This window comes from Ogataea haglerorum, assembly GCF_019207285.1.
Source record: "Ogataea haglerorum isolate 81-453-3 chromosome Unknown 81-453-3_NODE_5_length_632335_cov_97.011461, whole genome shotgun sequence".
In the NCBI taxonomy this organism is placed as follows: domain Eukaryota; kingdom Fungi; phylum Ascomycota; class Pichiomycetes; order Pichiales; family Pichiaceae; genus Ogataea; species Ogataea haglerorum.
The window spans coordinates 545,987-568,760 of NW_025065155.1; the positions used below are offsets into that span (position 1 = coordinate 545,987).

Genomic DNA, 22,774 nt, shown 5'->3' on the forward strand with positions numbered 1-22,774 from the left:
TTCGCGTACAGCTTGACGTACGCCTTAATATATCTCTCGAGCAGCGGCAGCTGAGAGCTCTCGTGGAGCAGCAGCAGTTTCTGCAAATGCTGCAACGACACCTCGTAGAACTCCACCACAAGACTGTCCCGGTGCGGGTACTCGTATCCGTCCACCACGGCCCGCCGCAGGTTCTTGAGACACAGATACCCGACCTCCATGCTTGCTGCGTCGAAATTCCCGTCTGCGGTCCAGTGGCTGAAGAACACGTGGTACAGGCGCACCAGGTGCGGAACCACCACCGACACTTTGTTCTGCAGCGCTGCGCGGGCTCTGCCGATCCGCACCGAGGCAAGAGCCTTGAGGACCTGGTTGGTGATGAGCAGCATGTTGTGCACTTTGACGATGTTTGCGGTGGCCGTGTCCAGCACTGCGGCGATCTCCTCGAACACGGTGCTCCATTCGCCAGGGAAGTCGAGTCTGCAAACGCGCGCGACGGCGTGGGCGTTCTGGATAGTGAGCTGGTCGTTCGACTCCTCCAGCGAGTCGAAAAAGTGCTTTCTGATCTCTGCCTTCTCCTCCTTCGAGATGGCGTGCACCCGGGTCGACCGCCAGTACCTGTCGACGCCGTTTTTGAGACAGATTATGGCGAGCCAGCGAATTTGCAGGGGATGGTCTGTGTTTAGGTACACGGACTGGAGCAGAAAATGGTAGCCCGGGACCGTCTCCCACTGCTTCAATTGGGCCTCTGCGGCCTGCTGCTCTGCGCCGCGCTGTTTTCCCGAGGCAGTGGCGAGAACGGCGGCCAAATTATCGAGGTTGAGGTCCATGGATAAACAAAAATCGAAACTAATCGAAATATTGAGAATTAAATTTTATAACTATTTAAACCTGGGTATCCACCCTCGGACCCTGAGACCCTGAGACCGAAACGGGCTGACCCAGCTGACCCAAGTAGACCTAAAGGGCGAGTGTGACCACCGCACAGCGGTTCTGTGTCCACTAGACAATGCCTGCTCGCCACGCACCGAGTGAGACCTTCTGACTGCCGAGTCCGCACAGCTGCTATTTGATGCCATAGATAGATAAAATAGATAAAATATATTTCAGAGCGCACTCTGCTGAGCCCCTGCCTCCTCGGCCCGTCCACCGCCTCCCCCCCCACTCTCCCCATGCGCACCCACCGCTAGTTCCTGTCCATACCGCACCCATGTATAGCCTATCCCCACGTTTTTCCCCCACGTAACTGGGCGTGTGGCGTAGTTGGTAGCGCGTTCGCTTAGCATGCGAAAGGTCTTGGGTTCGACTCCCAACTCGTCCATTTTTTTTGTTTTGTGAATATTTTTTTGGCGTTCTCAAACCGTTCTTTCTCAACTTTCCTCCTCGTCGTTGATGAATACCTACGCGTTCACGGCTCCTGCGCGAATCAGGACCCAGGTGGTTCCTCAGGATGGCCTCGACAGGGCTGAGTTCGCGACCTGCATGTCCTCGCTGCAGCGGGTTGCAGAGGTCAGACTGGTGGACGTGATGCCGTGCGCGGGGCTGTTCAACCCGCAGGCGTATCCCCAGGGCCACGTGACGTACGACTTTACGACGGACGACCAGGACGCCTCGCAGCTGTTTCTGCTCGACTTTGAGCCGTTTCGCAAAGTGTTCAATACCATAGGCATTATCAAGTGGACCGAGGAATTGGACGACAGAAAGCTGTTGTCTCTGAACAAGGACCTCAAATCCCGGCATGCCAGCGCATTGGGCCACTACAGCCTGGTTTTCGGGGCTCCAAAGGACTACAAAAGCGCCGTGCCGAACGTTTTCGCGGTCCGTAGCGATGCGGCCAACATCGAGACCGTGATCTGCGACGTGACGTCCAGTTTTCTCGGGAACCTTTCTGTCTACGTGTCTGCGTACCAGCACGTGACTCTGAGGTCGCCTGGGATTGCCAGCGGCAGCGTTGCAAACGGCGCTGCGAAGAAGCGGATCTCGAGCTCTTTCGAGAGCCAGGACAAAATTAGGGCCCATAGAAACAAGGGCCGGCGCCAGAAGCTGTACGCGAACTTCTACCTGCTGGCGGGCAACCTCAGGAGCGCGTTGGCCGAGTTTTGCGAGAGTATTCTGAACTTGCAGTACGCTGGAGACTATCTGTGGCTGGCGTCGGGGTTAGAAGGACTGGGCCTGTGCATGGCGCTGTTGGTGAAGCTGGAGGCACCTTTTCAGCTGCCGGCAGAGATTCTGGCCCTGCTGGATAACGTCAAGAAGACGACGCAGTCGCCGATCGTCTCGCCACGGCCGTCCTTTCAGGCAGCCAACGTTTTCCCGGCGCAGCCAACAAGTGCCGTGTACTCGGTCGAGGTGGTCGAAAGTCTGATCATCAAGGCGATCGACAAGTCCTTCGCATACTACAGGCTGAGTCTGCAGACGCCCGAGGACTACGCTCCGCAGATGGTGCTGTGCGAGAGCAATCTTCGCTACATCGACTATCTGAGCTCCGTCGACGTCCAGGACAGCGTGGAGCTTATTTGCAGCATCACGAGCGACATCTTCAACAGCCGGTTTGCGCAGCTCCCGCCTGCACAGCAGTACCAGATCTACAACTCCATGATCTATGTCTACGGGAGACTGAATATGAGAAGAAAGCGAGCGTTTTTGATCCGCGAGCTGCTGGAGCTTGTTCTCAAGCACCGGCTGATTGCGGAGGAGTCCTACGACGGACAGCTGGAGGAGCTGCTCGACTCGGTGCTGCAAGTGTACGGAATCGACCGCCACAAGCCACCGAGCCAGATCCAGAAAAAAGTGCTTGTCTCGGTGTTCCGCTTCTGCCACCACATCCGGCATCACAAGGGGCTTGCTAAGTACGGCTGTCTTCTGCTGCGCGATTTCCACGTGCTGCTGCCAGAAAACGAGCAGTCTCAGATATTCGGCATTCTGTGCCAGCTCAACGAGGCGTACCCCTACTGGGACGACCACCTCGTGCAGAACGTGAGTCTGTTTCAGAAAGACAAGCTGATCCAGGACGAGCTGTGCGAGGCGGCCATAGTGCTGCAGAACCCGTACCTCTTTGAGCTGGAGGTGAAAAACATCAAGGTTGCAACCAACGGGTTCCCCGTCAAGACACAGCTGAATCTGAAGAGCAGGGTCACGGGAACGTCCAACACGTCGGTCACGCTGAAGCCGCGCGCGCAGACCACGGTATCTGTGTTCGTGGTGCCTCTGAGCCACGGGAACATGGAAATCACTGGCATTTCGGCCGTGGTGAGCAACTGCGAGGAGCGAACGTTCGGGTGGCTGGAAAAACAGCCCACTTCGGCGAAAAACCCGGTCCCCGAGTACAGGCCCCGGTCGCTGACGGTGCCGGTGCTCTACGAACAGCCGCTGCTGAGCCTCGTGGACGTCAAGCTGCCCAATCGCTGGATCATGCTACTCGAAGGCGAGTGCAAGCGCTTTGACATCGTGATGAAGAACGCGTCGAACGTCGAGATCAACCAGCTGACGACGAAGTTCCTGGACTCGACCATCGAGCCGCTGAACCAGCTGCTCCAGAACAAAAACCTGCCGCCCAACGAGGTGTACGAGATCGAGTACTACCTGATCAAAAAAAAGCCGTTCAAAATCCTGAACAAAGACGAGGTGGCACGGGTCGGGCCGGGCCAGGAGCTCAGGCTCGAGATGGAGATCTGGGGGAAGCGGGGCGTGAAGGAGGCCAGCGTGATTTTGGAGTATTCGCACCGGAAACAGGCGTCGCCAACCAACTTCTTCCGCAAGCTCACCATCCCAGTCAACGTGACCGTCTACCCCAGCATAGAGCTCGTGGGCTGCGACATCATCCCGCTCTCGTCGTCCACGAGGATCTCGGAGTCCAACCAGGGCGCCACCTGGAAGTATCTGGAGAAAATGGTGGCCCGGGGCCACCAGATGTCTGACTTCTGTCTGCTTGCGCTCGACCTCATGAACTCCTGGACAGAGGAGATGACGGTCACGTTCCAGTGTCTTCTGGAAGGCTCGGCAGACCCCGAGTTCCAGCAGTCGAACGACGCGATCGAAGACCCGCCGGAGGACACCTACGCGACGACGATCGTGCTGCAGAGCAAGAAAAACGCGCGAACCTTGATCCCGATAAAAAGAATCAATTTCGACTACGAGTACCTCAACCGACGGGTCCCAAGCCTGCGCAACAAACAGTTCATCCTTGACACCAAAACGCCGGAGCCGGAACAGCGCTTTGTCAAGCACGCGTTCTGGTACCGGCACGAGCTGCTGCAGCGGCTGCGCGCGCGGTGGCAGATCTCAGAATCGAACAGCAATTCCATCTACGCCGGAAGAGCAGGCATCATCGACATCAGAAGCATCCGTTTCTCGTCCAAGATGGTCAACGCGCTGGAGGTCGAGAAGATTGGACTGGTTCTGGACGTGCTGGACACCGAGGACCGGGTCGTCGATCCCGAGTCCTTGGAGTTGAACCAGTTCTACAGCATCCGCCTGAGACTCACCAACAGGAACTCGTGTGCGGTGGCTGGCATGCTGCGACACGTTCCTGTGTGCCAGTCGGTATTTGCGTCAATGGACAAGAAGATCCTGTACAACGGCGTGCTGCAGTTCAGCGTTGAGCGGCCCGTGCTGCCCAACGAATCGCGGGAGTTCGTTCTCGGGGTCGCGTTTCTGGAGAAGGGCGAGTACGAGTGGGGCGCTATTTTTGACGAAATGGACGGCTACGAGGGGGGAGTCATCTCCCTAAAGCATCAGCACTTGCAAAGGGAGCAGCTGAAGATAAAAGTGGATTGATAGGGCGGGTGCGCCCAGCTAGAAAGCAGTCCCGAAATGTACTACATCTACCGCCTGGAGCAGGTGAAGGGTCAGGCAGGTCTAATGGTAAACGGATAATGTATATAACGTTTTGTAATTGTGTACCGCGGGCCTGCTTTGGCTAGGAGCGGTCGCTTCGGAACTCGGACTGCTTAGCTCGGTAGAGCTGCCCACAATACCAGAGGCCTAGTGTCACTTTGCTCGCACGGTGGACACGTCTTTCAGATCACGTGCATGAAAAACCTGTGCAACGCCCTTACATAGGCGAAAATATTTACAGACCGTTGATAAATTAGATAATTAGTAGATACTTACACACCTGCCTTTTCGTACATCAGGATGTACGCGCTCTTACCGTTGGTGGCCCCGCCGCCATGGCCGTTTTCGACAGCGTCGTCGGCGCTGATCCGTGTGACAAGGGTGTCGTCCACACGAGTCCAGCTGCCGTCTGCTCCCAGAACATCCGCAGTGTAATGGCCCTCTTCTGTGGAACGGCCATGGTGGTACACCACGGCCGTGAGCCTGTATGTCGGCTCCTCCATGACGTTCGGGGATATACAGGAGGCAGGCAACGTGAGCCTGTGCGGGTATTCGATTTTTTTGTGCAGTTTTTCAATGCGGCCGCCCGTTTCAGGGGTCTTTGTATGTGTAGGGACAGGCGGTAAAGTGTGCGATGCAGAGGTTTTGTTTCTGCGCTGTTTGGAGGAGACGATCTCGTAGTCGTCGAAGTTCTCGTTGCTGTCGTCGTTGGCCACGAACGAGAACCGTTTGAGGTGGATGATGAGCACGGTCGGTAGTTTGTCGATGAGGTTCTGTTTCTTGGCGGTCTGGTCTCCGTACGAGATCTCCTCCACCGTGGCGAACTTCTCAAATGCAGTGTACAAGTCGTTGATGTCTTTGTCGCTGATTTCGAGCTGCACGTGCATGAACGGGTCCAAGGTGATGGACGACTTTTTGTTGTTCGGCACCTGCAGAACCGAGCGGAAATGACCGCCAAACATCTGCACAACGGGCGATGGCTTGACATCGACCTGTCTTTTCACCGCCATCTTCTGGTTCGCGCCGACCTCCATCCACCCGTTGTCCTCTTTCTCTGTCGATCCGTTGACCTGGCCCGTCTTGATCATTTCCAGCGCAGATTTGAGCGTCTTGAGCGTCTGCGGGTCCTTGATGGAGGCCACCAGGTCGGCGATGTCGCTCTCGCCTAGGCGTTTGATGCTGTCCACAAACTCCTCGTGCAGCCCGTCCAGGAGATACCCCAGGAACTCCTCGGCGTCTTCCTGCCTGCCCCATTTGAGATGGCTGAACCGGGGCAGTCTGGCAATGCTGCCGTAGAATCCCGTAGGCGTGAGAACCTCCGGCGAGGGCTTGTTGAAGGCGTCGTGCAGGGCCACCAGGGCGTCCATGATCGGCGTGTGCGACTCGAGCTGGCCCAGACTCAGGTGCTGGACCGCATAGAGCATCTGGCTGAACGGCCGGCACGCAAACAGCGCCTGCAAGACCGCGTTCATGTAGCAGATGTTGCCGTTGTTGACCAGACCGTGCGGCGCCAGGCCGGCGTGCTGTGGGAGGCGTTGCGTATCGTACATGAGCCTTAGGAGAACGACGCCCAGCGGCTTGAGGGAGGCATCAGCGGCGATCGACGCCGGCACCACGCCGTTGGGCTTCTTGTTGATCTCAAGGCCCTCCTGGACCACGGCGCTCCATTTCATCGCGGCAGGCTTGACTGTGGTGGCCGCGGTGGTCCATTTGGGCTTGGGCGGTGGGGTGGTGACCGCTCGTCTGTGGGCGAACGCCCTCCATCGGAACTTGGTGAACTCCTCCTCGTCTGTGCCAAAATACCTCGGGAACTCGATTGTGTGCCATTTGCCTGAGCGCGTGGTGCATTTGAACCGGAAGCTGCTGGATCTGACAAGATGGGCCTCAAACTTTGCCTTGTCCGGCTCTGATAGGTGTGCAATGGGATCAGTATGGTGTTCGGACATTTTCTGCTATGGACATGCGAGTGAAGATGCTAATATGTGAAAGTCTGTTCTATAGATGCAATTAAATTCCAATACTTATTAGTGAGAATCAGATATTTTGCATGTTTTGGTCCAGTTCAACAAGAGATTTTTCAGTTTTCCTGGCTTGTGGTGGGTCGAAAATTTTTCAGAGTACAACACCTCTACACGCGTAAACACAGAATTGCAGGGCCGCCTACGGTGCGCCCTTGGCCATGCTCAGCACGCTCTCCGAATGTAGCCGCGCCCACTCGCCCACGTCCGACACATCCCGTTCCGCCACCAGACTCTGCGCCACCAGCTTGTCTCTGTGGATTCTGGCCAGCTCGCCGCCTACCAGATGGCTGCACCAGCCCTGCTCGAGTTTCTCCCGGCAGCAGCAGAACTGGCGCTCCAGATCGACCAGATACCGTGCCTCGCGCGAGATGACGACCAGCGTCTCGCTCCGGAACCGGCGGATCTCGCAGTCGCCGTTCTCGAGATACGACAGCGCGGCCAGCACCGTTTGCGGCGCCAGCGCCAGGCTGAGCGTCAGCGCGGCCTCCTGGTCAACGGCCAGCGCGCCGCCGTCGAGACGGAGCAGCCGCTCGAGCTGCGAGCGCACCAGAGCGGAGAGCCGAATATTCATAGAGAAGCAAAACAAACGGCGGAGGACGCGATTACATAAGCAAGCTGCAGAGGGGAAGGAGACCGTAGTTCCGAGCAGTGAGCAGACTACATGTGTTTACCAAAGATATTAATCGATTAATTAAAAACGCTTATTATGGGTACTATAGATCTTAGATGCTTAGAGCAAGAAAGCAGCAGCACCGGCAACGGCAGCCAAACCAGCAGCACCAACCTTAGCACCAGCGTTCTCAGCAGTGGAGATGACTGGAGCAGAAGAAGGAGCAACAGAGGAAACACCAGTGGAGGTGGTTGGGACGGTGGTGACGGTGGTGGTGGTGATGACCTCCTCCTTAGTGCATGGGCAGTTGGTGATGGTCAAGGTGGTGGCACTGGTGACAGTGTAGGTCTCACCGTTGGTGACGATAGTGGTGGCTTCTGGGCAGTAGGTGGTCAAAGCAGTAACAACCTCCTCAACGGTGGTCTCGTAGGTGATGGTGGAGACGGTACCGTTAGAGTAAGCAGCGAAAGCAGCGGAAGCCAAAGCAAGTGGAGCCAAAGTTCTGAATTGCATTTTTAATTAAGCGAAAGACGATTGAATTAACAAAGTTAGTTGAGAAATTGCGTAGCGGACGCTCCCATTTTATACCTCCCGAAACATTGGGTTTGGTCCCTTTCTGGAAAAAGCAAGAATTCACCTGTGCCTCTAAAGGTAAACAAAAAATCTGAGCAGTTGCTATGAATTGAGATTTGGCATTGTTGGTCTATTGTTGGTGCACAGAAAAAAAATAACGCACGATTGTACCAAACGCAATCTCAGGTTAGATTGCTGAGTTCTGCACGACAATGTACTATTATTAGTAGTTTGAAGAATTTTTTTAGAATACCAAGGGTCGGCGCCGGGTCAACTCTTATGTTTTGATGCTATTTTGGGCGACAAGAATGCTTAGTTGCAAAAATTCTTCCACTTATCCAACTACCGCATTGGGCAATGGTGCTCGAGAGATTACTTGTTCTAGACATATTTTAGATACTTCGGGGAATATACCCCCCACCTGTTCCGCAAATGACACAATCGAGCTCTATGTTTCAGGGAAAACATACGAGTTTCCCCAATCGGGCACTACTTGGGGACCCGGATTGGTCAGCACACCTCAGGGGCTCCCAGTTGTATGCTTGACAGGCAAATGCGACGACGATCAGAGCGCCACGTTGGGCCAACTAACAGAGCCGATGAGTAATATTTTACGCCCATTACAAACAAGATTTTTAATTCGCAATACGAGGTGCTCGTATGTGCGCATGGTAATTACTAGAAATCTCGCCATGGCAAGAATACACAGTGCCAGGCTTCCCGCGCCCGTGACGTGAGCTAAGTAATATGGGTTATTGTTGGCTTGGCCCACCAGGAACATAACTCCCGACACCACCTACCAATTAGCCACAATCCACATCTCGTTCCTGAATTTTCTAAATGAGTCGCATCACCACCAGCCGGACTGAAGCGTCCGCTCGCCATTGTTGGAAGCTATACATAGAAATTGCGGGCACACACGCATCTGGTTTTTCTCCATCAGCTGTATGTAGTCCACAATGGTCAGAGATTTGTCCAGACCGGCCTGGTTCCCGTCTTTGACCCAGTCTTTATAGAGCACCAAACGTTTAGCGTACTGGCCCGACCAGGGGCCGTTCAGAGGCAGTATGGGCACCATTATCTGCTGCAAGACGGAAGTGTCCTCCTCTTCCTCCTGTGTGGATGCCGGCCGCGACTTTGAGAAAAATCTCTGGCTCATGTTGACCATTTTGCCCGTGGTTATGACGATCAGGTCATGTTTTTGGCACTCGTTGCTGAGTAGAAGCAGCAAACTCTGGATCACCAGCTGGAGCTTGCGCGAGGGGCTCTGCTGGTCTTTTCTGTGTCCATTGGCGTCTCGTTTGTAGCGCTGGGTTTCGCTCCTGCGTCTGTCTCGGAGGTTTGTCAGTGCAAACTGGTATAGCGAATGGAAATCATCGAGAATCACCAGTTTATACGGGGAAAAATCCAGGTTTTGCACGAGGAAAATCAGATTGGTGAGACTGTCAACGCGGAACAGATCGATGTTGGTCTTGTCTCCCTTGAAGTTATGCCAAGGAATATGGGAATGGGCGCTGACGATGGCGGATCGTGTGCCATGATCTAGAAGACCGAATAGTATATCCCACTGCGCGATGGTGCCTGGCACGCATGCGATGTCGTACAAGTTGCCTGGCGTGAAGTCGACGACGGCGTCCACAGACTCAATTTTCGTCCTGCGCGGTTCTTTGGGATCCAGCAGGGACAACAAGGTGGTGCCCATAAAAGTAGGGAATTTTTAATTTTTTCAGTTCGCGTCGCACTAATTATTAATAGCTAGGCGTGTTATCGATTATCGAGTGTCTATAGTGCATCGTTCGGTATCTTGACGTAATAGCTCTGCAACGCGCGCCGAAGAGCCGGAACAAGCTTGCGCCATTCCAGAACCCTCACCTCCTTGTCGAACCGACGAGGCTTTCTCGTCTCATAACTCATAATTCTCTGGGCTAGTTCGTTCCGGAGGTCTGCGTTTGTCTTCCCGACAGTCTCCCCGTCCGGGTCGGAAGACGCCACCTTCTTTGAGCTGATGGGCTTCTTCGACCAGAATGGCACCAGATTCGATCTGATGCGACCTCTTTCTGCGCGACGCTCCTTCTGGCTCGTGCTCTGGCTGCCTATCAGCAGCTCTACAATCTTGATAACCTCCACGCTGGTTATGTAGAACTGGCGGCTCAGGGACTCCACTCCGTCCCGAGTCACCACCGTGGTGTCGTCGTCCTCCGAGTAATCTAGGTTCTGGTAGCACTCCAAACACGACACCTCCACAACATCGACTCCGTCCGGCGCCGGCCGTGTCTCGTGCTGATCTGCAGAGCCAAGAATGTGGAAGCTCACTATAACTTCGTTTCTGCGCTGCCGACGCTCAATGCGGATGATGCGACGCTTGTCCGCTTTCTCGTCCTCACCCCACTCGGGCAAGCACACGGCCTCCTCGTCGCCGTCCAAAATCGACAGCTTGCACTTGAGATACTGCGACCGCCCCGTTCTGTCTGGCGGAGGTGGTTTGGTCGTGGATCCACCGCTATTCAGCCCGCGAACCAGTGGATACGTCTTCGACTCGATCGCGCCCAAGTCGACCTCGCTCCGCTCCTCGCAGTCGCCGAGCTCGCTCGGAATGGCCAGCTCGTCCCTGCCAAACGCCAAGAAGTCGAACTCGCTGTCCAGGCTCTCTCTTCGCGAAATATAGTCTCCAGCTCTTTCGGGCGGAGGAGTGCATGCGCTCGCAGGCGGAAATAACGCAGTCTGAGGCCGGACGGATTCTGTCGTTACCACGGTCGACACGCTCTCCTCCTGCGACGAGTAGCCGCTGGTAAGTTCGAACGCGCCAGAGCTGTAATATTGGGGCTCGTGGTCGGCCAACGTGGCCGCCGGCAGCTGGAGAGGAAGTTGGGACACCAGGAGCTCGTCCTCAAAGGAGAACATCTCATTGGGCAGATCATACTGTGCGAGATTGGCGAACTCTTCAAACGGATTGTAGGCCACGCTCGAAGACATGATGATTACGATCCAGGGATGGGGCGTGCAGTAGATATATATAGCTAATTTAAATACGGTGAACGGACAGCCCTTGCTTTTAGTATTATGCCCTATGTGGTTAGAATGCCTATCTCTGCTGCTGGCATGCGGGAGCGATTTCTGTACATGTTCATTTGCAGGCGTGTTATTGTTGGAATTCCTTCGCAAATTATATGGCAACAGAATGCTGCGCCTGCTGTGGCTTGGCTTGTCAAGTGTTGGTTAGAGTTTAGTCCCAGCAACACTCGCAGGCGGTGGGCCCAGAAGATGGTGTTGCTCTTCTGCCTGAAACGGGGCCTGCAACCGACCGGTTGCTGCACTCCATCGACCACCGGCTGTGGCGCTTTCACGCGCTAGTTTACTGGATCCGGTTTTTCCTTGCGCACATGCAGATCGTCCGGGTGATGGGAGGCGCGGATTTACTTTATTCCCCACCGAGTTTAGCTAGCTATTGTGGGAAACACGTCTTTTGCGCGCAGCTAGATCAGGAGCGTTGATGGGTCGGGCCCGTGGGGGAGGGGCAGAGCCCAAGCTTGCCATGCACCCCGACCAGCCGTTTCGTCCCGGAGCACGGCTCTCGCTTCCAAAACCTCATACTAGCTAGGACGCCTAAACACCAATTTGGGTTCTGCTAACACCGACAACCTGCAGCTCCATTATCTTGACGGGACCTAATGTGTCGTTTCTTTTTTGCACTTGCCACATGCACATCGCCAAATAGTGAAATCCATGGAACACGGCGTCCGGTGAAAGTATGCGGTGGAAGCCTCCTTTCATCCATAAGCGCGCGCGCTGGTGACGGCCCACGACTGCCTCTTCCCAGTTCGGAAACTACTGTTGCGCGCGCATGCGTCACTCTACGGATTTTCGAATACTTCTATGGCATGCGACGATCACCATGCGCATTTCTGTGCCTTGTTTGATGGATTCTCGGCCTTTGAATATTGTTATCGCGTCCGCTATTTCTTGTCTGCCAGGCCGATATGCTCTTCCTGTCTTTGCCACGACGCTGCCAATATCGAGAAGCGCACCACCCATCGTTAGGCTCTTTTGCCGCAATTTTCGGGCCAGAGTTCCATTCATCGCTCCTCTGCCATCTTTGCGGCTGTCTGGCAAGCGCCAATCATATCTGCTGGATGCGCGCCTATTGTCCGACCGAAATTGCTGACCTCGTCTACTTGCACTGCGGAGATCCCTGGTTTCCACGCTTCGGCTACCCCGATAATCTTTCTTCACCTAAATCCTTGCACGCGGCTGACACACGTATTATATTAAACTTCGCCCGGAAAAACCCTACACCGTGGAGATCCCTCTTATCTCTTGTTCCATACCATGTCGAAAAAGGGCGCTCCGTCGCTCCGCGCGGGCAATTCGGCCATGTCACGCATCGCCGACGTGCCCATACAGTGTCTCGCCACATGCTCAGTGCTTGAAGCGGCGTGTTTGATGAACGACGGGCGCAATCACTGCATCATAATTAACGATCCCGCCACGGGCAAACTCTGCGGCCTGGTCACCGCCAAAGACCTTGCCTTCCGCGTGGTGGCGAGTCAGATGCCCTTTACTACTCCCGTGGAGCAGATTATGACTCCCAGACCGTACATCATGTCGGCGCGGGCAAGCGCAAACGAGGCCCTACGGTTGATGGTTACGAAGAAGATACGGCACCTGCCGCTGGTGGACGACAACGGCAGTGTTGTGGGGGTGCTGAACATAACCAAATGTTTCTACCATGCGATGATCAGGCTCGAAAAGATGGCCGGTGAGGCGAAAAAGCTCGAGTCCACGTTCAACGACCTGAAAGAGGCGTCGCTCGAGCTGGAAACAAGCAAGTATTTGCTGGTCCAGCGCGGGGAGGGCGAGTCGGAGACGCAGGATTCACCGGAGGCGTTTGCAAGCAACGAAAACCTGATGGACCTGGGCATCTTGCGTCGCAAACAAAAAATCGTGAAGGACCTGAAAAGGCTGATTGATGTGATGACCCAGCCGAATCTCCGGAGCGTTCTCGAGGACTCGGATCTCGAAATGTCGCCGCCGCTGCTGATTGGCACAAAAACCAGCGTTTTGGACGCCGTCAAGCTGCTCAAGGAGAAAAACGTGACGGCCCTGCTGGTTTGCGAGTCTCCGGCCGCTCCTGCCCACTGCAGCCACATCATCGGGATTCTCACGAGCAAGGACGTCGCCTTTAGGGTGCTGGCAAGCCACATCGACCCCAAGACCACGAGCATAGCACGGGTGATGACGCTCAGGCCCAACTTTGCGGACGAAACACTGGAAATCCACACCGCGTTGCGACTGATGTTCGAAGGGAAGTTTTTGAACCTGCCAATCAAGGATTCCAACGGATACATTACCGGCCTAGTGAGCGTTTTGCAGCTGACCTACGCCCTGCTCAAGACACTTGACGGGTCCACTGAAACGACCGAAGATTTACTGGAGGCAGACAACACATCGGTAAACTCTCTCGATAACGGGCCTGCATGGAATCGGTTTTGGGGATCACTGGACCAGCCGCTGAGCACGATGGAGAGCACGGAGAAGTCCTCGAGAAGAAGCTCCTACCACTTACCGCGCAAGGTGGCCCGCACCAACTCCAGCAACGATACGCCGACTCTCAGTGTGCCGTACATTGGGCCCATCAAACGCAATTTATCCGAGCAGTCTTCCTTCGAGCGGACACTGCCGCGTCCACCGGCGTTCAGCAATGTTTCCTCTGCAACTGTGTTTGAGGCGAGCGCAATAACTGATGCTCCAGAAACCTTGAAGACCAAACCAAGGGAGGTCAAATACAAGCTGAAAATTAAGGAGAACTTGGGTTTGGGCTTTAACAATAAAATATACAAGATCAGGATTGACTTGGACTCAATCAGCAGCTCTGCGGACCTCTTTCGTGCACTGACACACAGGATCTACCATAAAGTGAGTCTGAGTCCCTCGGAGTATAAATTCGACCTTGGCTACATCGACGAGGACGGAGACCTGATATCTGTCGAGAAGGAGGAGGACTTTGAAAACGCCACTGAGTCCAAACGCGTCTACTTTGTCCTGGATATTCGCAGGCGGTATCCAAACCCCTCTCCCGATGCCATGACTTTGGCGCTGGCCGCCGGGTGCGTGGTGATCGGGCTATACCTAGTGAGAAGATATAGCTGAGCTAAGAAATGGGCGACGCACTACCCCGGAGAAGTAAATGTTTCGAATATTTTTTTATAAAGCAAAAAAAATTTGCCCTTATAAACATTAAAGCATGTCGACAGCCGCACAATTACAACTGCCGGAAGAGACGTTTCAGCAGCTGAAACAGCAGCTGAGCGCCAAGCTTGCCGAGATGAACGTGACGGAAGACTCCGAGTACGTTGCAGAGTTCATTTTAGTGCTGATATCGAACGACAAAAGTCCCATGAGCATCATGGAAGAGTTGAGTGCTTTATTTGGCGATATCATCACGTTGGAGTTTATTCAGAGCGTTTTCGGTGAGATCCAGCGATTAAGAACTGGCGGAGCCGCCGCTGAAGAGCAGCCACAGCAACCAACGCAAGAACACACCGAGAGACAACAAGTGCGCTTTGACGAGGCCCCTCAGACAGAAGGCATGGAGGGCGTCAGCCGGTCGAATGCCCCGTCAGGACCACGCTCCTTTGTGGAAAGAAAGAATGGAAACGGAATCTCGAAGTCCGCCAATACAAACGCAAAGAAGAACTTTGCGTTGAAAAATCAGAAGAACTTCATGCAGGCAATGAACATGGCAATGATGAACAACGGACAGATGGCCAACTTTGCCACGCGCAAGGCGAACGGCAGGTGCAAGGACTTCCCTCACTGCCTGAACAAAAACTGTTTGTTCATGCATCCCACAAAGCCATGCTTTGCTTATCCAAACTGTCCAAATCCTCCAGGCACATGCAGCTATCTACACCCTGGTGAGGATGATGAACTGATGGCTGAGCTGGAGAAGACGAGACAGGAGAGACTGGCGAAGTTACAGAACGGCAACCAGAACAGGTTTATGAACCAAGTCTCACAGCAGATTGGCATGCAGCTGCAGAATACGGGGATCACGCTGTGCAAATTTGGCGCTGTGTGCCAAAAGGAGCTGTGTCCGTTTGGACACCCTACGCCGGCAAATAAGGATGCCAAGGTGATTGTCTTGCAATGGTGCACGGACAATAAGAATTGCGCAGACCCGGAGTGCCAGAAAGCCCACTCCTCGCCAAACTACAAGCCTTCCGAGGCGCAAAGTGCCCCTGCCGCTGGTCCAGAAAAGACGTTAGAACAATGCAAATTCGGAGCCTACTGCAAGAACTTCCGCTGTCCAAAGCGTCATGCTACGAGTCCTGTTATCTGCCGTGACGGCGCCAACTGCACGCGGATCGACTGCTACTTCACCCATCCTATCGACGAGGACTGCAAGTTCGGGGTGAACTGCAAGAATGCAAAGTGTCCGTACAAGCATCCCGAGGGACGCGAGCTGAACTCGGCGAAGAAGAATAACGTTTGGGTCAACGAGCACGTGCATACGAGCGAGCGTCCGTTTGCTGTTCCGGAAGACCAGGTGATGGAGCACGCGCAGACCTAACGAGTGTATAATAGCGTAAGAAATTTTTTTCGATGGAGCCCATCGTCTGTGAACAAGTGCGAAGAGCATGTAACGCTTTGGCTCACAGACAGAGCTGCATGGCGATCGCAATTTTTCGATTTATCTATAAAAAAAATAATTTTATTTTATCTTAATTCACTGAAGGAGCACCTGAGGACGAGTCACTGTGCCGCTTGATTGCCAAAAGCGAATGCATCTACAGATCTTTCTAGACAGCTGTATTACCCATACTTAGTATCTCTTCTTGGTAGCCAGAGCCTCATCAGCGTAGACGTCCAATGGAGAGTCCGTGAGAGCGAACTCCTTCCACAAGCTAGGAGTCAAGAAACCGTAGGTAGAACCAATGGCAGCGAAACAGGCCTTCAGGGTGTTCTCGGTCGTTCTGGTAGAACCAGAGGAGGTGGTGTAGATGTCCTCAATACCAGCGAACTGCAACATGGTCTTGACGGCTGGAGAGGCAACGATACCGGAACCTCTTGGAGCAGGAATCAGTCTGACGTTGACAGATCCACACTTTCCAGAACACTTGTTGGCAATGGAGTGAGGAGAACCAAGGTTGGAGCCCCAGTAACCTCTTCTGACCGGAATCAGGGCCAGCTTGGCAATGATGATGGCGCCTCTGATGGCAGTGGCCAACTCCTTGGCGACCTTGATACCAAGACCGACGTGGCCGTTGGAGTCACCAACGACAACGACGACCTTCATTCTGGTTCTCTGACCGGCTCTGGTCTGCTTCTGAACAGACAGAACTTTCATGACCTTGTCTTGAAGACCTGGAACAAGCTCATCGATGATTTGGTACTCCTTAACTGGCAGGGAGTGGAGGTAGATCTCCTCGATAGAGGTGATTTTCTTGGCCTTCACGAGTCTGCCGAGCTTGGTCACTGGAACCCAGCTCTTCTCGTCGTCTTGACCTCTTCTGCCTCTTCTTGGGCCTCTTCTTGGGCCGCCTTGTCTTGGTGCACCGGACATGTTTGTAAGTGTGTTGTTGACGTCGGAATGTTACGTGGAAAGCCGGGGGTAGTGGTTTTCAATCGACGTTGATGATGAAAAATGGAATGAAAATTTGAAAAAATTGCATCGGACTGCACCACCAGGCCGGGTCATGTGACAAAAATCCAGGGCTCGCGCGCCCTGCAGAAAAGAATATTTGTCTCCCGTCACATGACAACTCCTAATCGACCGGACGATCGACCGTGACTAATTACAGGAAATCGTGGATAATTAATCTTGAATAATTACCATGACGTCTCCTGTCCCGATTTCGACGCTGAGCAACTCGCTCAAGCAGACCAGCCTCACCACCTCCCCGAACGCAGTCTCCACTTCCCCAACGACCTCCTATCTCGACCAGTACCGCCCAAGAACCAAATCTATCACCAAGAGCACCAAGACTCTGAAGCCATTTTCCACTGGTGACATCAAAATCCTGCTGCTCGAAAACGTGAACCAGACAGCCATCGACATCTTCGGCGCCCAGGGCTACCAGGTCGAGTTCCACAAGACCTCGCTCGGTGAGGAAGAGCTGATCGAGAAGATCAAGGACGTGCATGCCATTGGTATTCGTTCCAAGACCAAACTGACGGCCAATGTGCTGAAACACGCCAAAAACCTGCTGGTAATCGGGTGCTTCTGTATCGGAACCAACCAGGTCGACCTTGAATACGCAGCCAAAGCCGGTATCGCCGTGTTCAACTCGCCGTTCTCCAACTCCCGTTCCGTGGCAGAGCTCGTGATCTGCGAGATCATCGCTCTCTCGAGACAGCTCGGCGACCGGTCAATGGAGCTGCACAACGGCGTCTGGAACAAGGTGAGCGCCAAATGTTGGGAAATCCGTGGAAAGACACTGGGAATTGTCGGCTATGGCCACATCGGCTCCCAGCTGTCTGTTCTGGCCGAGGCTTTCGGTATGAACGTCATCTACTACGACGTTCAGATGATCATGGCGCTCGGCACGGCCAAACAGGTCTCCTCCCTGAACGAGCTGCTTGCCAAGTCTGACTTCGTCACCCTGCACGTCCCAGAGACACCAGAGACCAAGAACATGATCTCGACTCCCCAGCTGGCCACCATGAAGGACGGTGCATACCTGCTGAACAACGCCAGAGGCACGGTGGTGGATATTCCTGCCCTCATCGACGCCCTGAAGGTCGGCAAACTGGCCGGTGCCGCTCTGGACGTGTATCCGCACGAGCCTGCCAAAAACGGCCCGCTGTTCAACAACGAGCTCAACGAGTGGACCTCGGAGCTGCAGTCTCTGAAAAACGTGATTCTCACCCCGCACATCGGCGGCTCAACAGAAGAGGCCCAAAGCGCCATTGGTGTCGAGGTGGGCACTGCGTTGACCAGCTACATCAACGAGGGCTCCTCGATCGGCGCAGTCAACTTCCCAGAGGTCTCCTTGCGCGGCCTCGACCTGGACCAGGAGAACGTCGTCAGGGTGCTGTACATCCACCAGAACGTGCCAGGCGTCCTGAGAACCGTGAACGAGATCCTGTCCTCGTACAACATCGAGAAACAGTTCTCCGACTCGCGAGGCGACATTGCGTACCTGATGGCCGATATCTCGGGCGTCAACCTGCAGGAGATCAAGTCGCTGTACGAGAAGCTGGAGAACACCCCATACAAAATTATCACCAGACTCCTGTACTGAGTGTTTATAGACCTTGGGCTAGAAAATAATCTCACTCTCAAATTTCTTATTTTTAATTTTTTCAGTGGCAAAATGACGGCCATCACTTCTGCAGCCCCATACCTCTCGCTTCTGGAAGAACACGATCCCGACCTCAAGGTGTACGCTTTGAGGTCGCTCAACACCGTGGTCGACCAATTGTGGGCCGAGATTGCGAACAACATCGCCGAAATTGAGCAGCTGTATGAGGACGAGCACTTCGCCAACAGACACCTTGCTGCGCTCGTGGCCTCGAAAGTCTACTACAACCTGGGCGACTACGACTCGTCCGTGAAGTACTCGCTGCTGGCGGGCAAGGAGTTCAACGCGGACGAAAATACAGAGTACTCTCAGACCATTGTGTCCAAGTGCATCAACCAGTACATCTCGCTGTCGCGGGCCAAGTTTTGCGACGAGAAGGTGGCCATTGACCCGCAATTGACGAGCATTTTTGAGACCATGGTGCACAAGTGCGTTGTCCAGGGCGAGTACAAGCTTGCTCTGGGAATCGCCCTCGAGAGTTACCGACAGGACATTGTCACGTCCATTATTGACACACTGGCGAAGGAAAGCAGCAGTGAAGAGACCGTTTCCAGCTTGGTCGGCTACATCCTCACCTGCTGCACGACTGTCTCCTACAACATCGATTTCCGGACGAGGATTCTCAACTCTCTGATTCTGACCCTCGTTTCCTTCAGCAATCCAGACTACACCATCATCACCAAAATCATCGTGCAACTCAACGACTTCAAGCTTGTTCACAAGATCTTCAAGGACCTGATGGGCTCGCACGAAAAGGCGCTCATTGCGTTCCAGATTGCCTTTGATCTCGTCAGCGTCGCGTCGCAGGAACTGCTCACGAAAACTGCAGAAATCATCGACTCAGACCCAGCTCTGGACAAGTCCAACAAAAACGTCGTCAAGCTCAGAAAAATCCTCTCAGGTGTGCCAACATGCGATCTGGACATCACGTTCCTCTCAGACAACAACAATACTGACATCTCCATCCTCAACACCTCGAAAAAAGTGCTGGACGGGAGAAATTCGATCTTCCACTCTGCGGTGACGTTCCAAAACGCTTTCATGCATGCTGGAACCACAGACGACTCTTTTTTCAGATCCAACTTAGAATGGCTTGGTAAGGCCAACAACTGGTCCAAGTTTTCTGCCACAGCAGCATTGGGCGTTATTCATAAAGGCAACTTGTCTCAGGGCAGAACCGTCTTACAGCCATACTTACCAGGAAGCACGCCTTCTCCATACACCAACGGAGGTTCGTTGTTTGGCTTGGGTTTCATATATGCTGGCCACGGAGCAGAGGTCATCGAGTATCTTAGAAAAATTGTTGTTGACAACAGCAACTCCGCCGACAACAAGAACACAGATATCATTTTGCATGGTGCATGTTTGGGGCTTGGAGTCGCTGCCATGGCTCTTGGGGATGAGGCTATCTACGAGGAGCTGAAAACGATATTATACACCGACTCTGCAATTTCTGGCGAGGCTGCTGCCTTTGGAATGGGTCTTGTGATGTTGGGATCCGGAAACGAGGCTGCTATTCATGATATGTTGGCATACGCTCAGGAAACTCAGCACGAAACCATCATAAGAGGTCTTTCCATTGGTATTGCTCTTCTCTGCTACGGGAAGGAGACTACTGCTGAACCGGTGATCGAGAAATTAATAGGACACCAGGACTCGATTCTTCGATACGGCGGGTGTTTCACCTTGGCATTGGCCTACTGTGGAACTGCAGACAACAACGCCATCAGAAGACTATTGCATATTGCCGTCTCTGACTCCTCTGACAACGTGAGAAGAGCTGCTGTGATGGCACTCGGTTTCATTTTGCTGCGTGATTACACCACAGTCCCCAAGATCGTCGAGCTGCTTTCCGAGTCATACAATCCTCACGTGAGATACGGTACTGCCATGGCTTTGGGGATTTCATGCGCTGGTCGCGGTCTGCAGGCAGCCATTGATGTGCTCGAGCCTCTGACCAAAGATGCTACCGATTTTGTTAGACAGGGTGCCACAATTGCAAAATCCATGATTTTAATACAGCAGAACGAAAAGACATACCCTGAAGTGAAGGAATTCAGAGAACAGCTGGTCAAGACGGTGTCCAATAAGCACGAGGATTCGCTAGCCAAGTTTGGCGCTGCACTGGCAGAAGGTATTTTAGACGCTGGCGGACGAAATGTCACCATCCAGCTTGAACATGCTCAGACCAATACGCTGAACATGAAGGCAATTGTGGGGCTGACGCTGTTCTCACAGTTCTGGTACTGGTTCCCGCTGACCCATTTCTTGTCATTGTCGTTCAGTCCTACTGCCATTATCGGTGTCACAGAGGATCTGAAGGTGCCGAAATTCAAGATCAACTGCCACACCAAGCCAGAGATCTTCAGCTATCCACCTAAGTCAGAGGCCCAAGTGGAAAAACAGTTAGACAAGATTGCAACGGCTGTTCTTTCTACCACTGCCCGTGCCAAAGCCAGAGCAGCAAAGAAGGACAAGGCTAAGAAGGATGCCAAGGATGAAGACAAGATGGATGTCGATGAAAAGAAGGAGAAGGTGAAGGAGGAGAAAGAGAAGAAGGTCGAGCCTGAGGCCACCGAGAGCACTATAGATACACAACCAGAGTCCTTCTACGTAAAAGAGCCTTACCAGTTTGAGAACATGACCAGAGTTGTGCCTGCTCAATTGAAGTACGTCACCTTCTCAAAGAACGAGCGGTTTGTGCCAGTGAGGAAGTTCAAAGGGATGGGAGGAATTGTTGTTTTGCAGGACCTGTCTCCAAACGAGCCATTTGACAGAATCAAGACTGTGAGAGAAAAAAGCAACACCGAGGCTCCTGTGCCCGAACCGTTCACCATCGATCCAGAAATCGACAAGGAGCTATTTGAAGAAAGCGAGTAAGCGATTAATTGAAGGTTTCTATTTAAATCTACCAAGGGCTCCTTCGAGAACGTCCTTCTCCGGTTGGATGCCCTTTGAGAGGTCGTGTTTCTGTTTCCTGAGAAGTTTCTCTCTCTCAAGAGCCCGTTCGATCCGCTTGGCCCTCTCGTTGATGACGTTCTGACGCAGCTTCCGCTTCGCTTTACGGATCGTGGAGTTCTTGCCCTTGACCTCGGGCTTGATCTTCTTCTCGATCTCCTGCCCAGGCTGCGAGGGTTGCAACTCCGCAAGGTCTTTAGCCGTGAGTCTTTGCGATGGAGCGCGCTTATCGACACTGCCGATCACGTTAGGGTCCAGCGTAATCATGTCAGGCTGCAATTTGTTGAGCAAAGACCTCACCTCCGTCTGCTGTCTCTGTTTTGCTGTCTCGTACGGATTGACTTCCAAAGCATCGAAGTTGGCCTCTCCGGCACCTGGCACGATAACAGAGGAGATTCCTTTATCATGTCCACAGCCCAATATATCCTCGAACGGCACAAACCTCGTGGTCTGGATCTGCGAGGAAGGAATCATGTGGTTCATGTACGGCGAGTTTTGGTGCGATTTCAAGAAGTTCCAGACCGTGATATGGGGCCCCCAGCCCACAGAAACCAGTCCCTTGTCGGAAATGTCCACTGTATTAGCTTGTGTTGGAGTGTAATACGAATCTATCTCTTTGAAGTTGCGAATGTCCCACAGTTTGAGTGTTTTGTCTGCTCCTGCGACGACCATGTGCCTCCCGTCTCTGTTGACTGCAAGGGCCCGCACGGGCCCACGGCAGGCAAGAATCTTGGCCAGCGGAGTGGGCATGCTGGGCGACCACAGGGTAACCTGTCCATTGGCGTGTCCGAGATGCATCACGGCGTTCCACGGGTTCTGTCTCATGCACTGCGTGGGGCCCAGCTTCGTGCGATGCTCGGCCACCAGCTCTCCCGTGGAAACGTCGTGGTACTTGAGGAACCCAGTGTTGCCCGCTGACGTAAGCAGGAAGTGGTAGGGGAGGAAGTCGAGGAGCGTGGAGTCGATATGCTGCTTGAGTCTGTGGAGTTCCATTCCCGTTTTGTCGTAGATGAAGACGTATTTTTTCTGCGCCACGGCAAAGTACTGGTTATTGTGCAAATATTTGACAGCGTGCACGGTCTCGTTGAGATGCAGCTCGCAGTCGAGTTTGCCCAGCCTCCAGTCAAACGAGGCCACATGGCCCTTCTTGCCTCCTATAAGCAGATCGCGGCCGTTTCTAGAGTAATCAAGAGTATAAGGGCCGAATTGTTCCAGTTTGAGCTCGAATCGCTTGTTTGCGGTTGCCTGGTCGACCTCCTGGACTATTTCGTCCTGAGTGAACTTGTAGGTTTTCTCCATTCCCTCGGCTTCCAGGAAACCTGCGTCTTCCTGGAGCAAGATTTCCGAGTCTTTGACCGACCGAACCGCATCTTTGTGCTGCTGGTCGAGCCTCTTGAGGTTTGCGTTGAGCTTTCTGTCTTTGGAGTAGACAGCCATTTTAAAGATTTTTTCTATAATAAATTTTTTTATGTTCACAGCCTTGAGCGGTTACA

General features: G+C 53.6%; 13 protein-coding genes across 13 annotated transcripts; 6 read left to right on the forward strand and 7 right to left on the reverse strand.

Annotated features, from left to right (window-relative positions):
* Positions 1-24: 24 nt before the first annotated feature.
* On the reverse strand, positions 25-1,058 carry KL911_002256 (uncharacterized protein; the record flags this gene model as incomplete). The annotated part of the gene is made up of 2 exons (XM_043197305.1): positions 25-727; positions 883-1,058. 2 exons carry the CDS (start codon positions 1,056-1,058, stop codon positions 25-27), a joined length of 879 nt encoding a protein of 292 aa, XP_043055261.1.
* Positions 1,059-1,371: 313 nt separating this feature from the next.
* KL911_002257 (uncharacterized protein) lies at positions 1,372-4,755 on the forward strand (the record flags this gene model as incomplete). Its single annotated transcript, XM_043197306.1, has 1 exon — positions 1,372-4,755. One exon carries the CDS (start codon positions 1,372-1,374, stop codon positions 4,753-4,755), a length of 3,384 nt encoding a protein of 1,127 aa, XP_043055262.1.
* A 332-nt stretch (positions 4,756-5,087) lies between these two features.
* Positions 5,088-6,761, reverse strand: KL911_002258 (uncharacterized protein; the record flags this gene model as incomplete). Its single annotated transcript, XM_043197307.1, has 1 exon — positions 5,088-6,761. The coding sequence occupies one exon, from the start codon at positions 6,759-6,761 to the stop codon at positions 5,088-5,090; it is 1,674 nt and encodes a 557-aa protein (XP_043055263.1).
* A 182-nt stretch (positions 6,762-6,943) lies between these two features.
* KL911_002259 (uncharacterized protein) lies at positions 6,944-7,959 on the reverse strand (the record flags this gene model as incomplete). Its single annotated transcript, XM_043197308.1, has 2 exons — positions 6,944-7,320; positions 7,590-7,959. 2 exons carry the CDS (start codon positions 7,957-7,959, stop codon positions 6,944-6,946), a joined length of 747 nt encoding a protein of 248 aa, XP_043055264.1.
* Positions 7,960-8,327: 368 nt separating this feature from the next.
* Positions 8,328-8,756, forward strand: KL911_002260 (uncharacterized protein; the record flags this gene model as incomplete). Its single annotated transcript, XM_043197310.1, has 1 exon — positions 8,328-8,756. The coding sequence occupies one exon, from the start codon at positions 8,328-8,330 to the stop codon at positions 8,754-8,756; it is 429 nt and encodes a 142-aa protein (XP_043055265.1).
* Positions 8,757-8,869: 113 nt separating this feature from the next.
* KL911_002261 (uncharacterized protein) lies at positions 8,870-9,721 on the reverse strand (the record flags this gene model as incomplete). Its single annotated transcript, XM_043197311.1, has 1 exon — positions 8,870-9,721. The coding sequence occupies one exon, from the start codon at positions 9,719-9,721 to the stop codon at positions 8,870-8,872; it is 852 nt and encodes a 283-aa protein (XP_043055266.1).
* Positions 9,722-9,801: 80 nt separating this feature from the next.
* KL911_002262 (uncharacterized protein) lies at positions 9,802-10,992 on the reverse strand (the record flags this gene model as incomplete). Its single annotated transcript, XM_043197312.1, has 1 exon — positions 9,802-10,992. One exon carries the CDS (start codon positions 10,990-10,992, stop codon positions 9,802-9,804), a length of 1,191 nt encoding a protein of 396 aa, XP_043055267.1.
* An 87-nt stretch (positions 10,993-11,079) lies between these two features.
* On the forward strand, positions 11,080-14,166 carry KL911_002263 (uncharacterized protein; the record flags this gene model as incomplete). Its single annotated transcript, XM_043197313.1, has 2 exons — positions 11,080-11,350; positions 12,440-14,166. The coding sequence occupies 2 exons, from the start codon at positions 11,080-11,082 to the stop codon at positions 14,164-14,166; spliced, it is 1,998 nt and encodes a 665-aa protein (XP_043055268.1).
* A 94-nt stretch (positions 14,167-14,260) lies between these two features.
* Positions 14,261-15,589, forward strand: KL911_002264 (uncharacterized protein; the record flags this gene model as incomplete). The annotated part of the gene is made up of 1 exon (XM_043197314.1): positions 14,261-15,589. The coding sequence occupies one exon, from the start codon at positions 14,261-14,263 to the stop codon at positions 15,587-15,589; it is 1,329 nt and encodes a 442-aa protein (XP_043055269.1).
* A 252-nt stretch (positions 15,590-15,841) lies between these two features.
* Positions 15,842-16,582, reverse strand: KL911_002265 (uncharacterized protein; the record flags this gene model as incomplete). The annotated part of the gene is made up of 1 exon (XM_043197315.1): positions 15,842-16,582. One exon carries the CDS (start codon positions 16,580-16,582, stop codon positions 15,842-15,844), a length of 741 nt encoding a protein of 246 aa, XP_043055270.1.
* A 271-nt stretch (positions 16,583-16,853) lies between these two features.
* KL911_002266 (uncharacterized protein) lies at positions 16,854-18,263 on the forward strand (the record flags this gene model as incomplete). Its single annotated transcript, XM_043197316.1, has 1 exon — positions 16,854-18,263. The coding sequence occupies one exon, from the start codon at positions 16,854-16,856 to the stop codon at positions 18,261-18,263; it is 1,410 nt and encodes a 469-aa protein (XP_043055271.1).
* Positions 18,264-18,335: 72 nt separating this feature from the next.
* Positions 18,336-21,203, forward strand: KL911_002267 (uncharacterized protein; the record flags this gene model as incomplete). The annotated part of the gene is made up of 1 exon (XM_043197317.1): positions 18,336-21,203. The coding sequence occupies one exon, from the start codon at positions 18,336-18,338 to the stop codon at positions 21,201-21,203; it is 2,868 nt and encodes a 955-aa protein (XP_043055272.1).
* An 18-nt stretch (positions 21,204-21,221) lies between these two features.
* KL911_002268 (uncharacterized protein) lies at positions 21,222-22,718 on the reverse strand (the record flags this gene model as incomplete). Its single annotated transcript, XM_043197318.1, has 1 exon — positions 21,222-22,718. The coding sequence occupies one exon, from the start codon at positions 22,716-22,718 to the stop codon at positions 21,222-21,224; it is 1,497 nt and encodes a 498-aa protein (XP_043055273.1).
* Between the last annotated feature and the right edge of the window lie 56 nt (positions 22,719-22,774).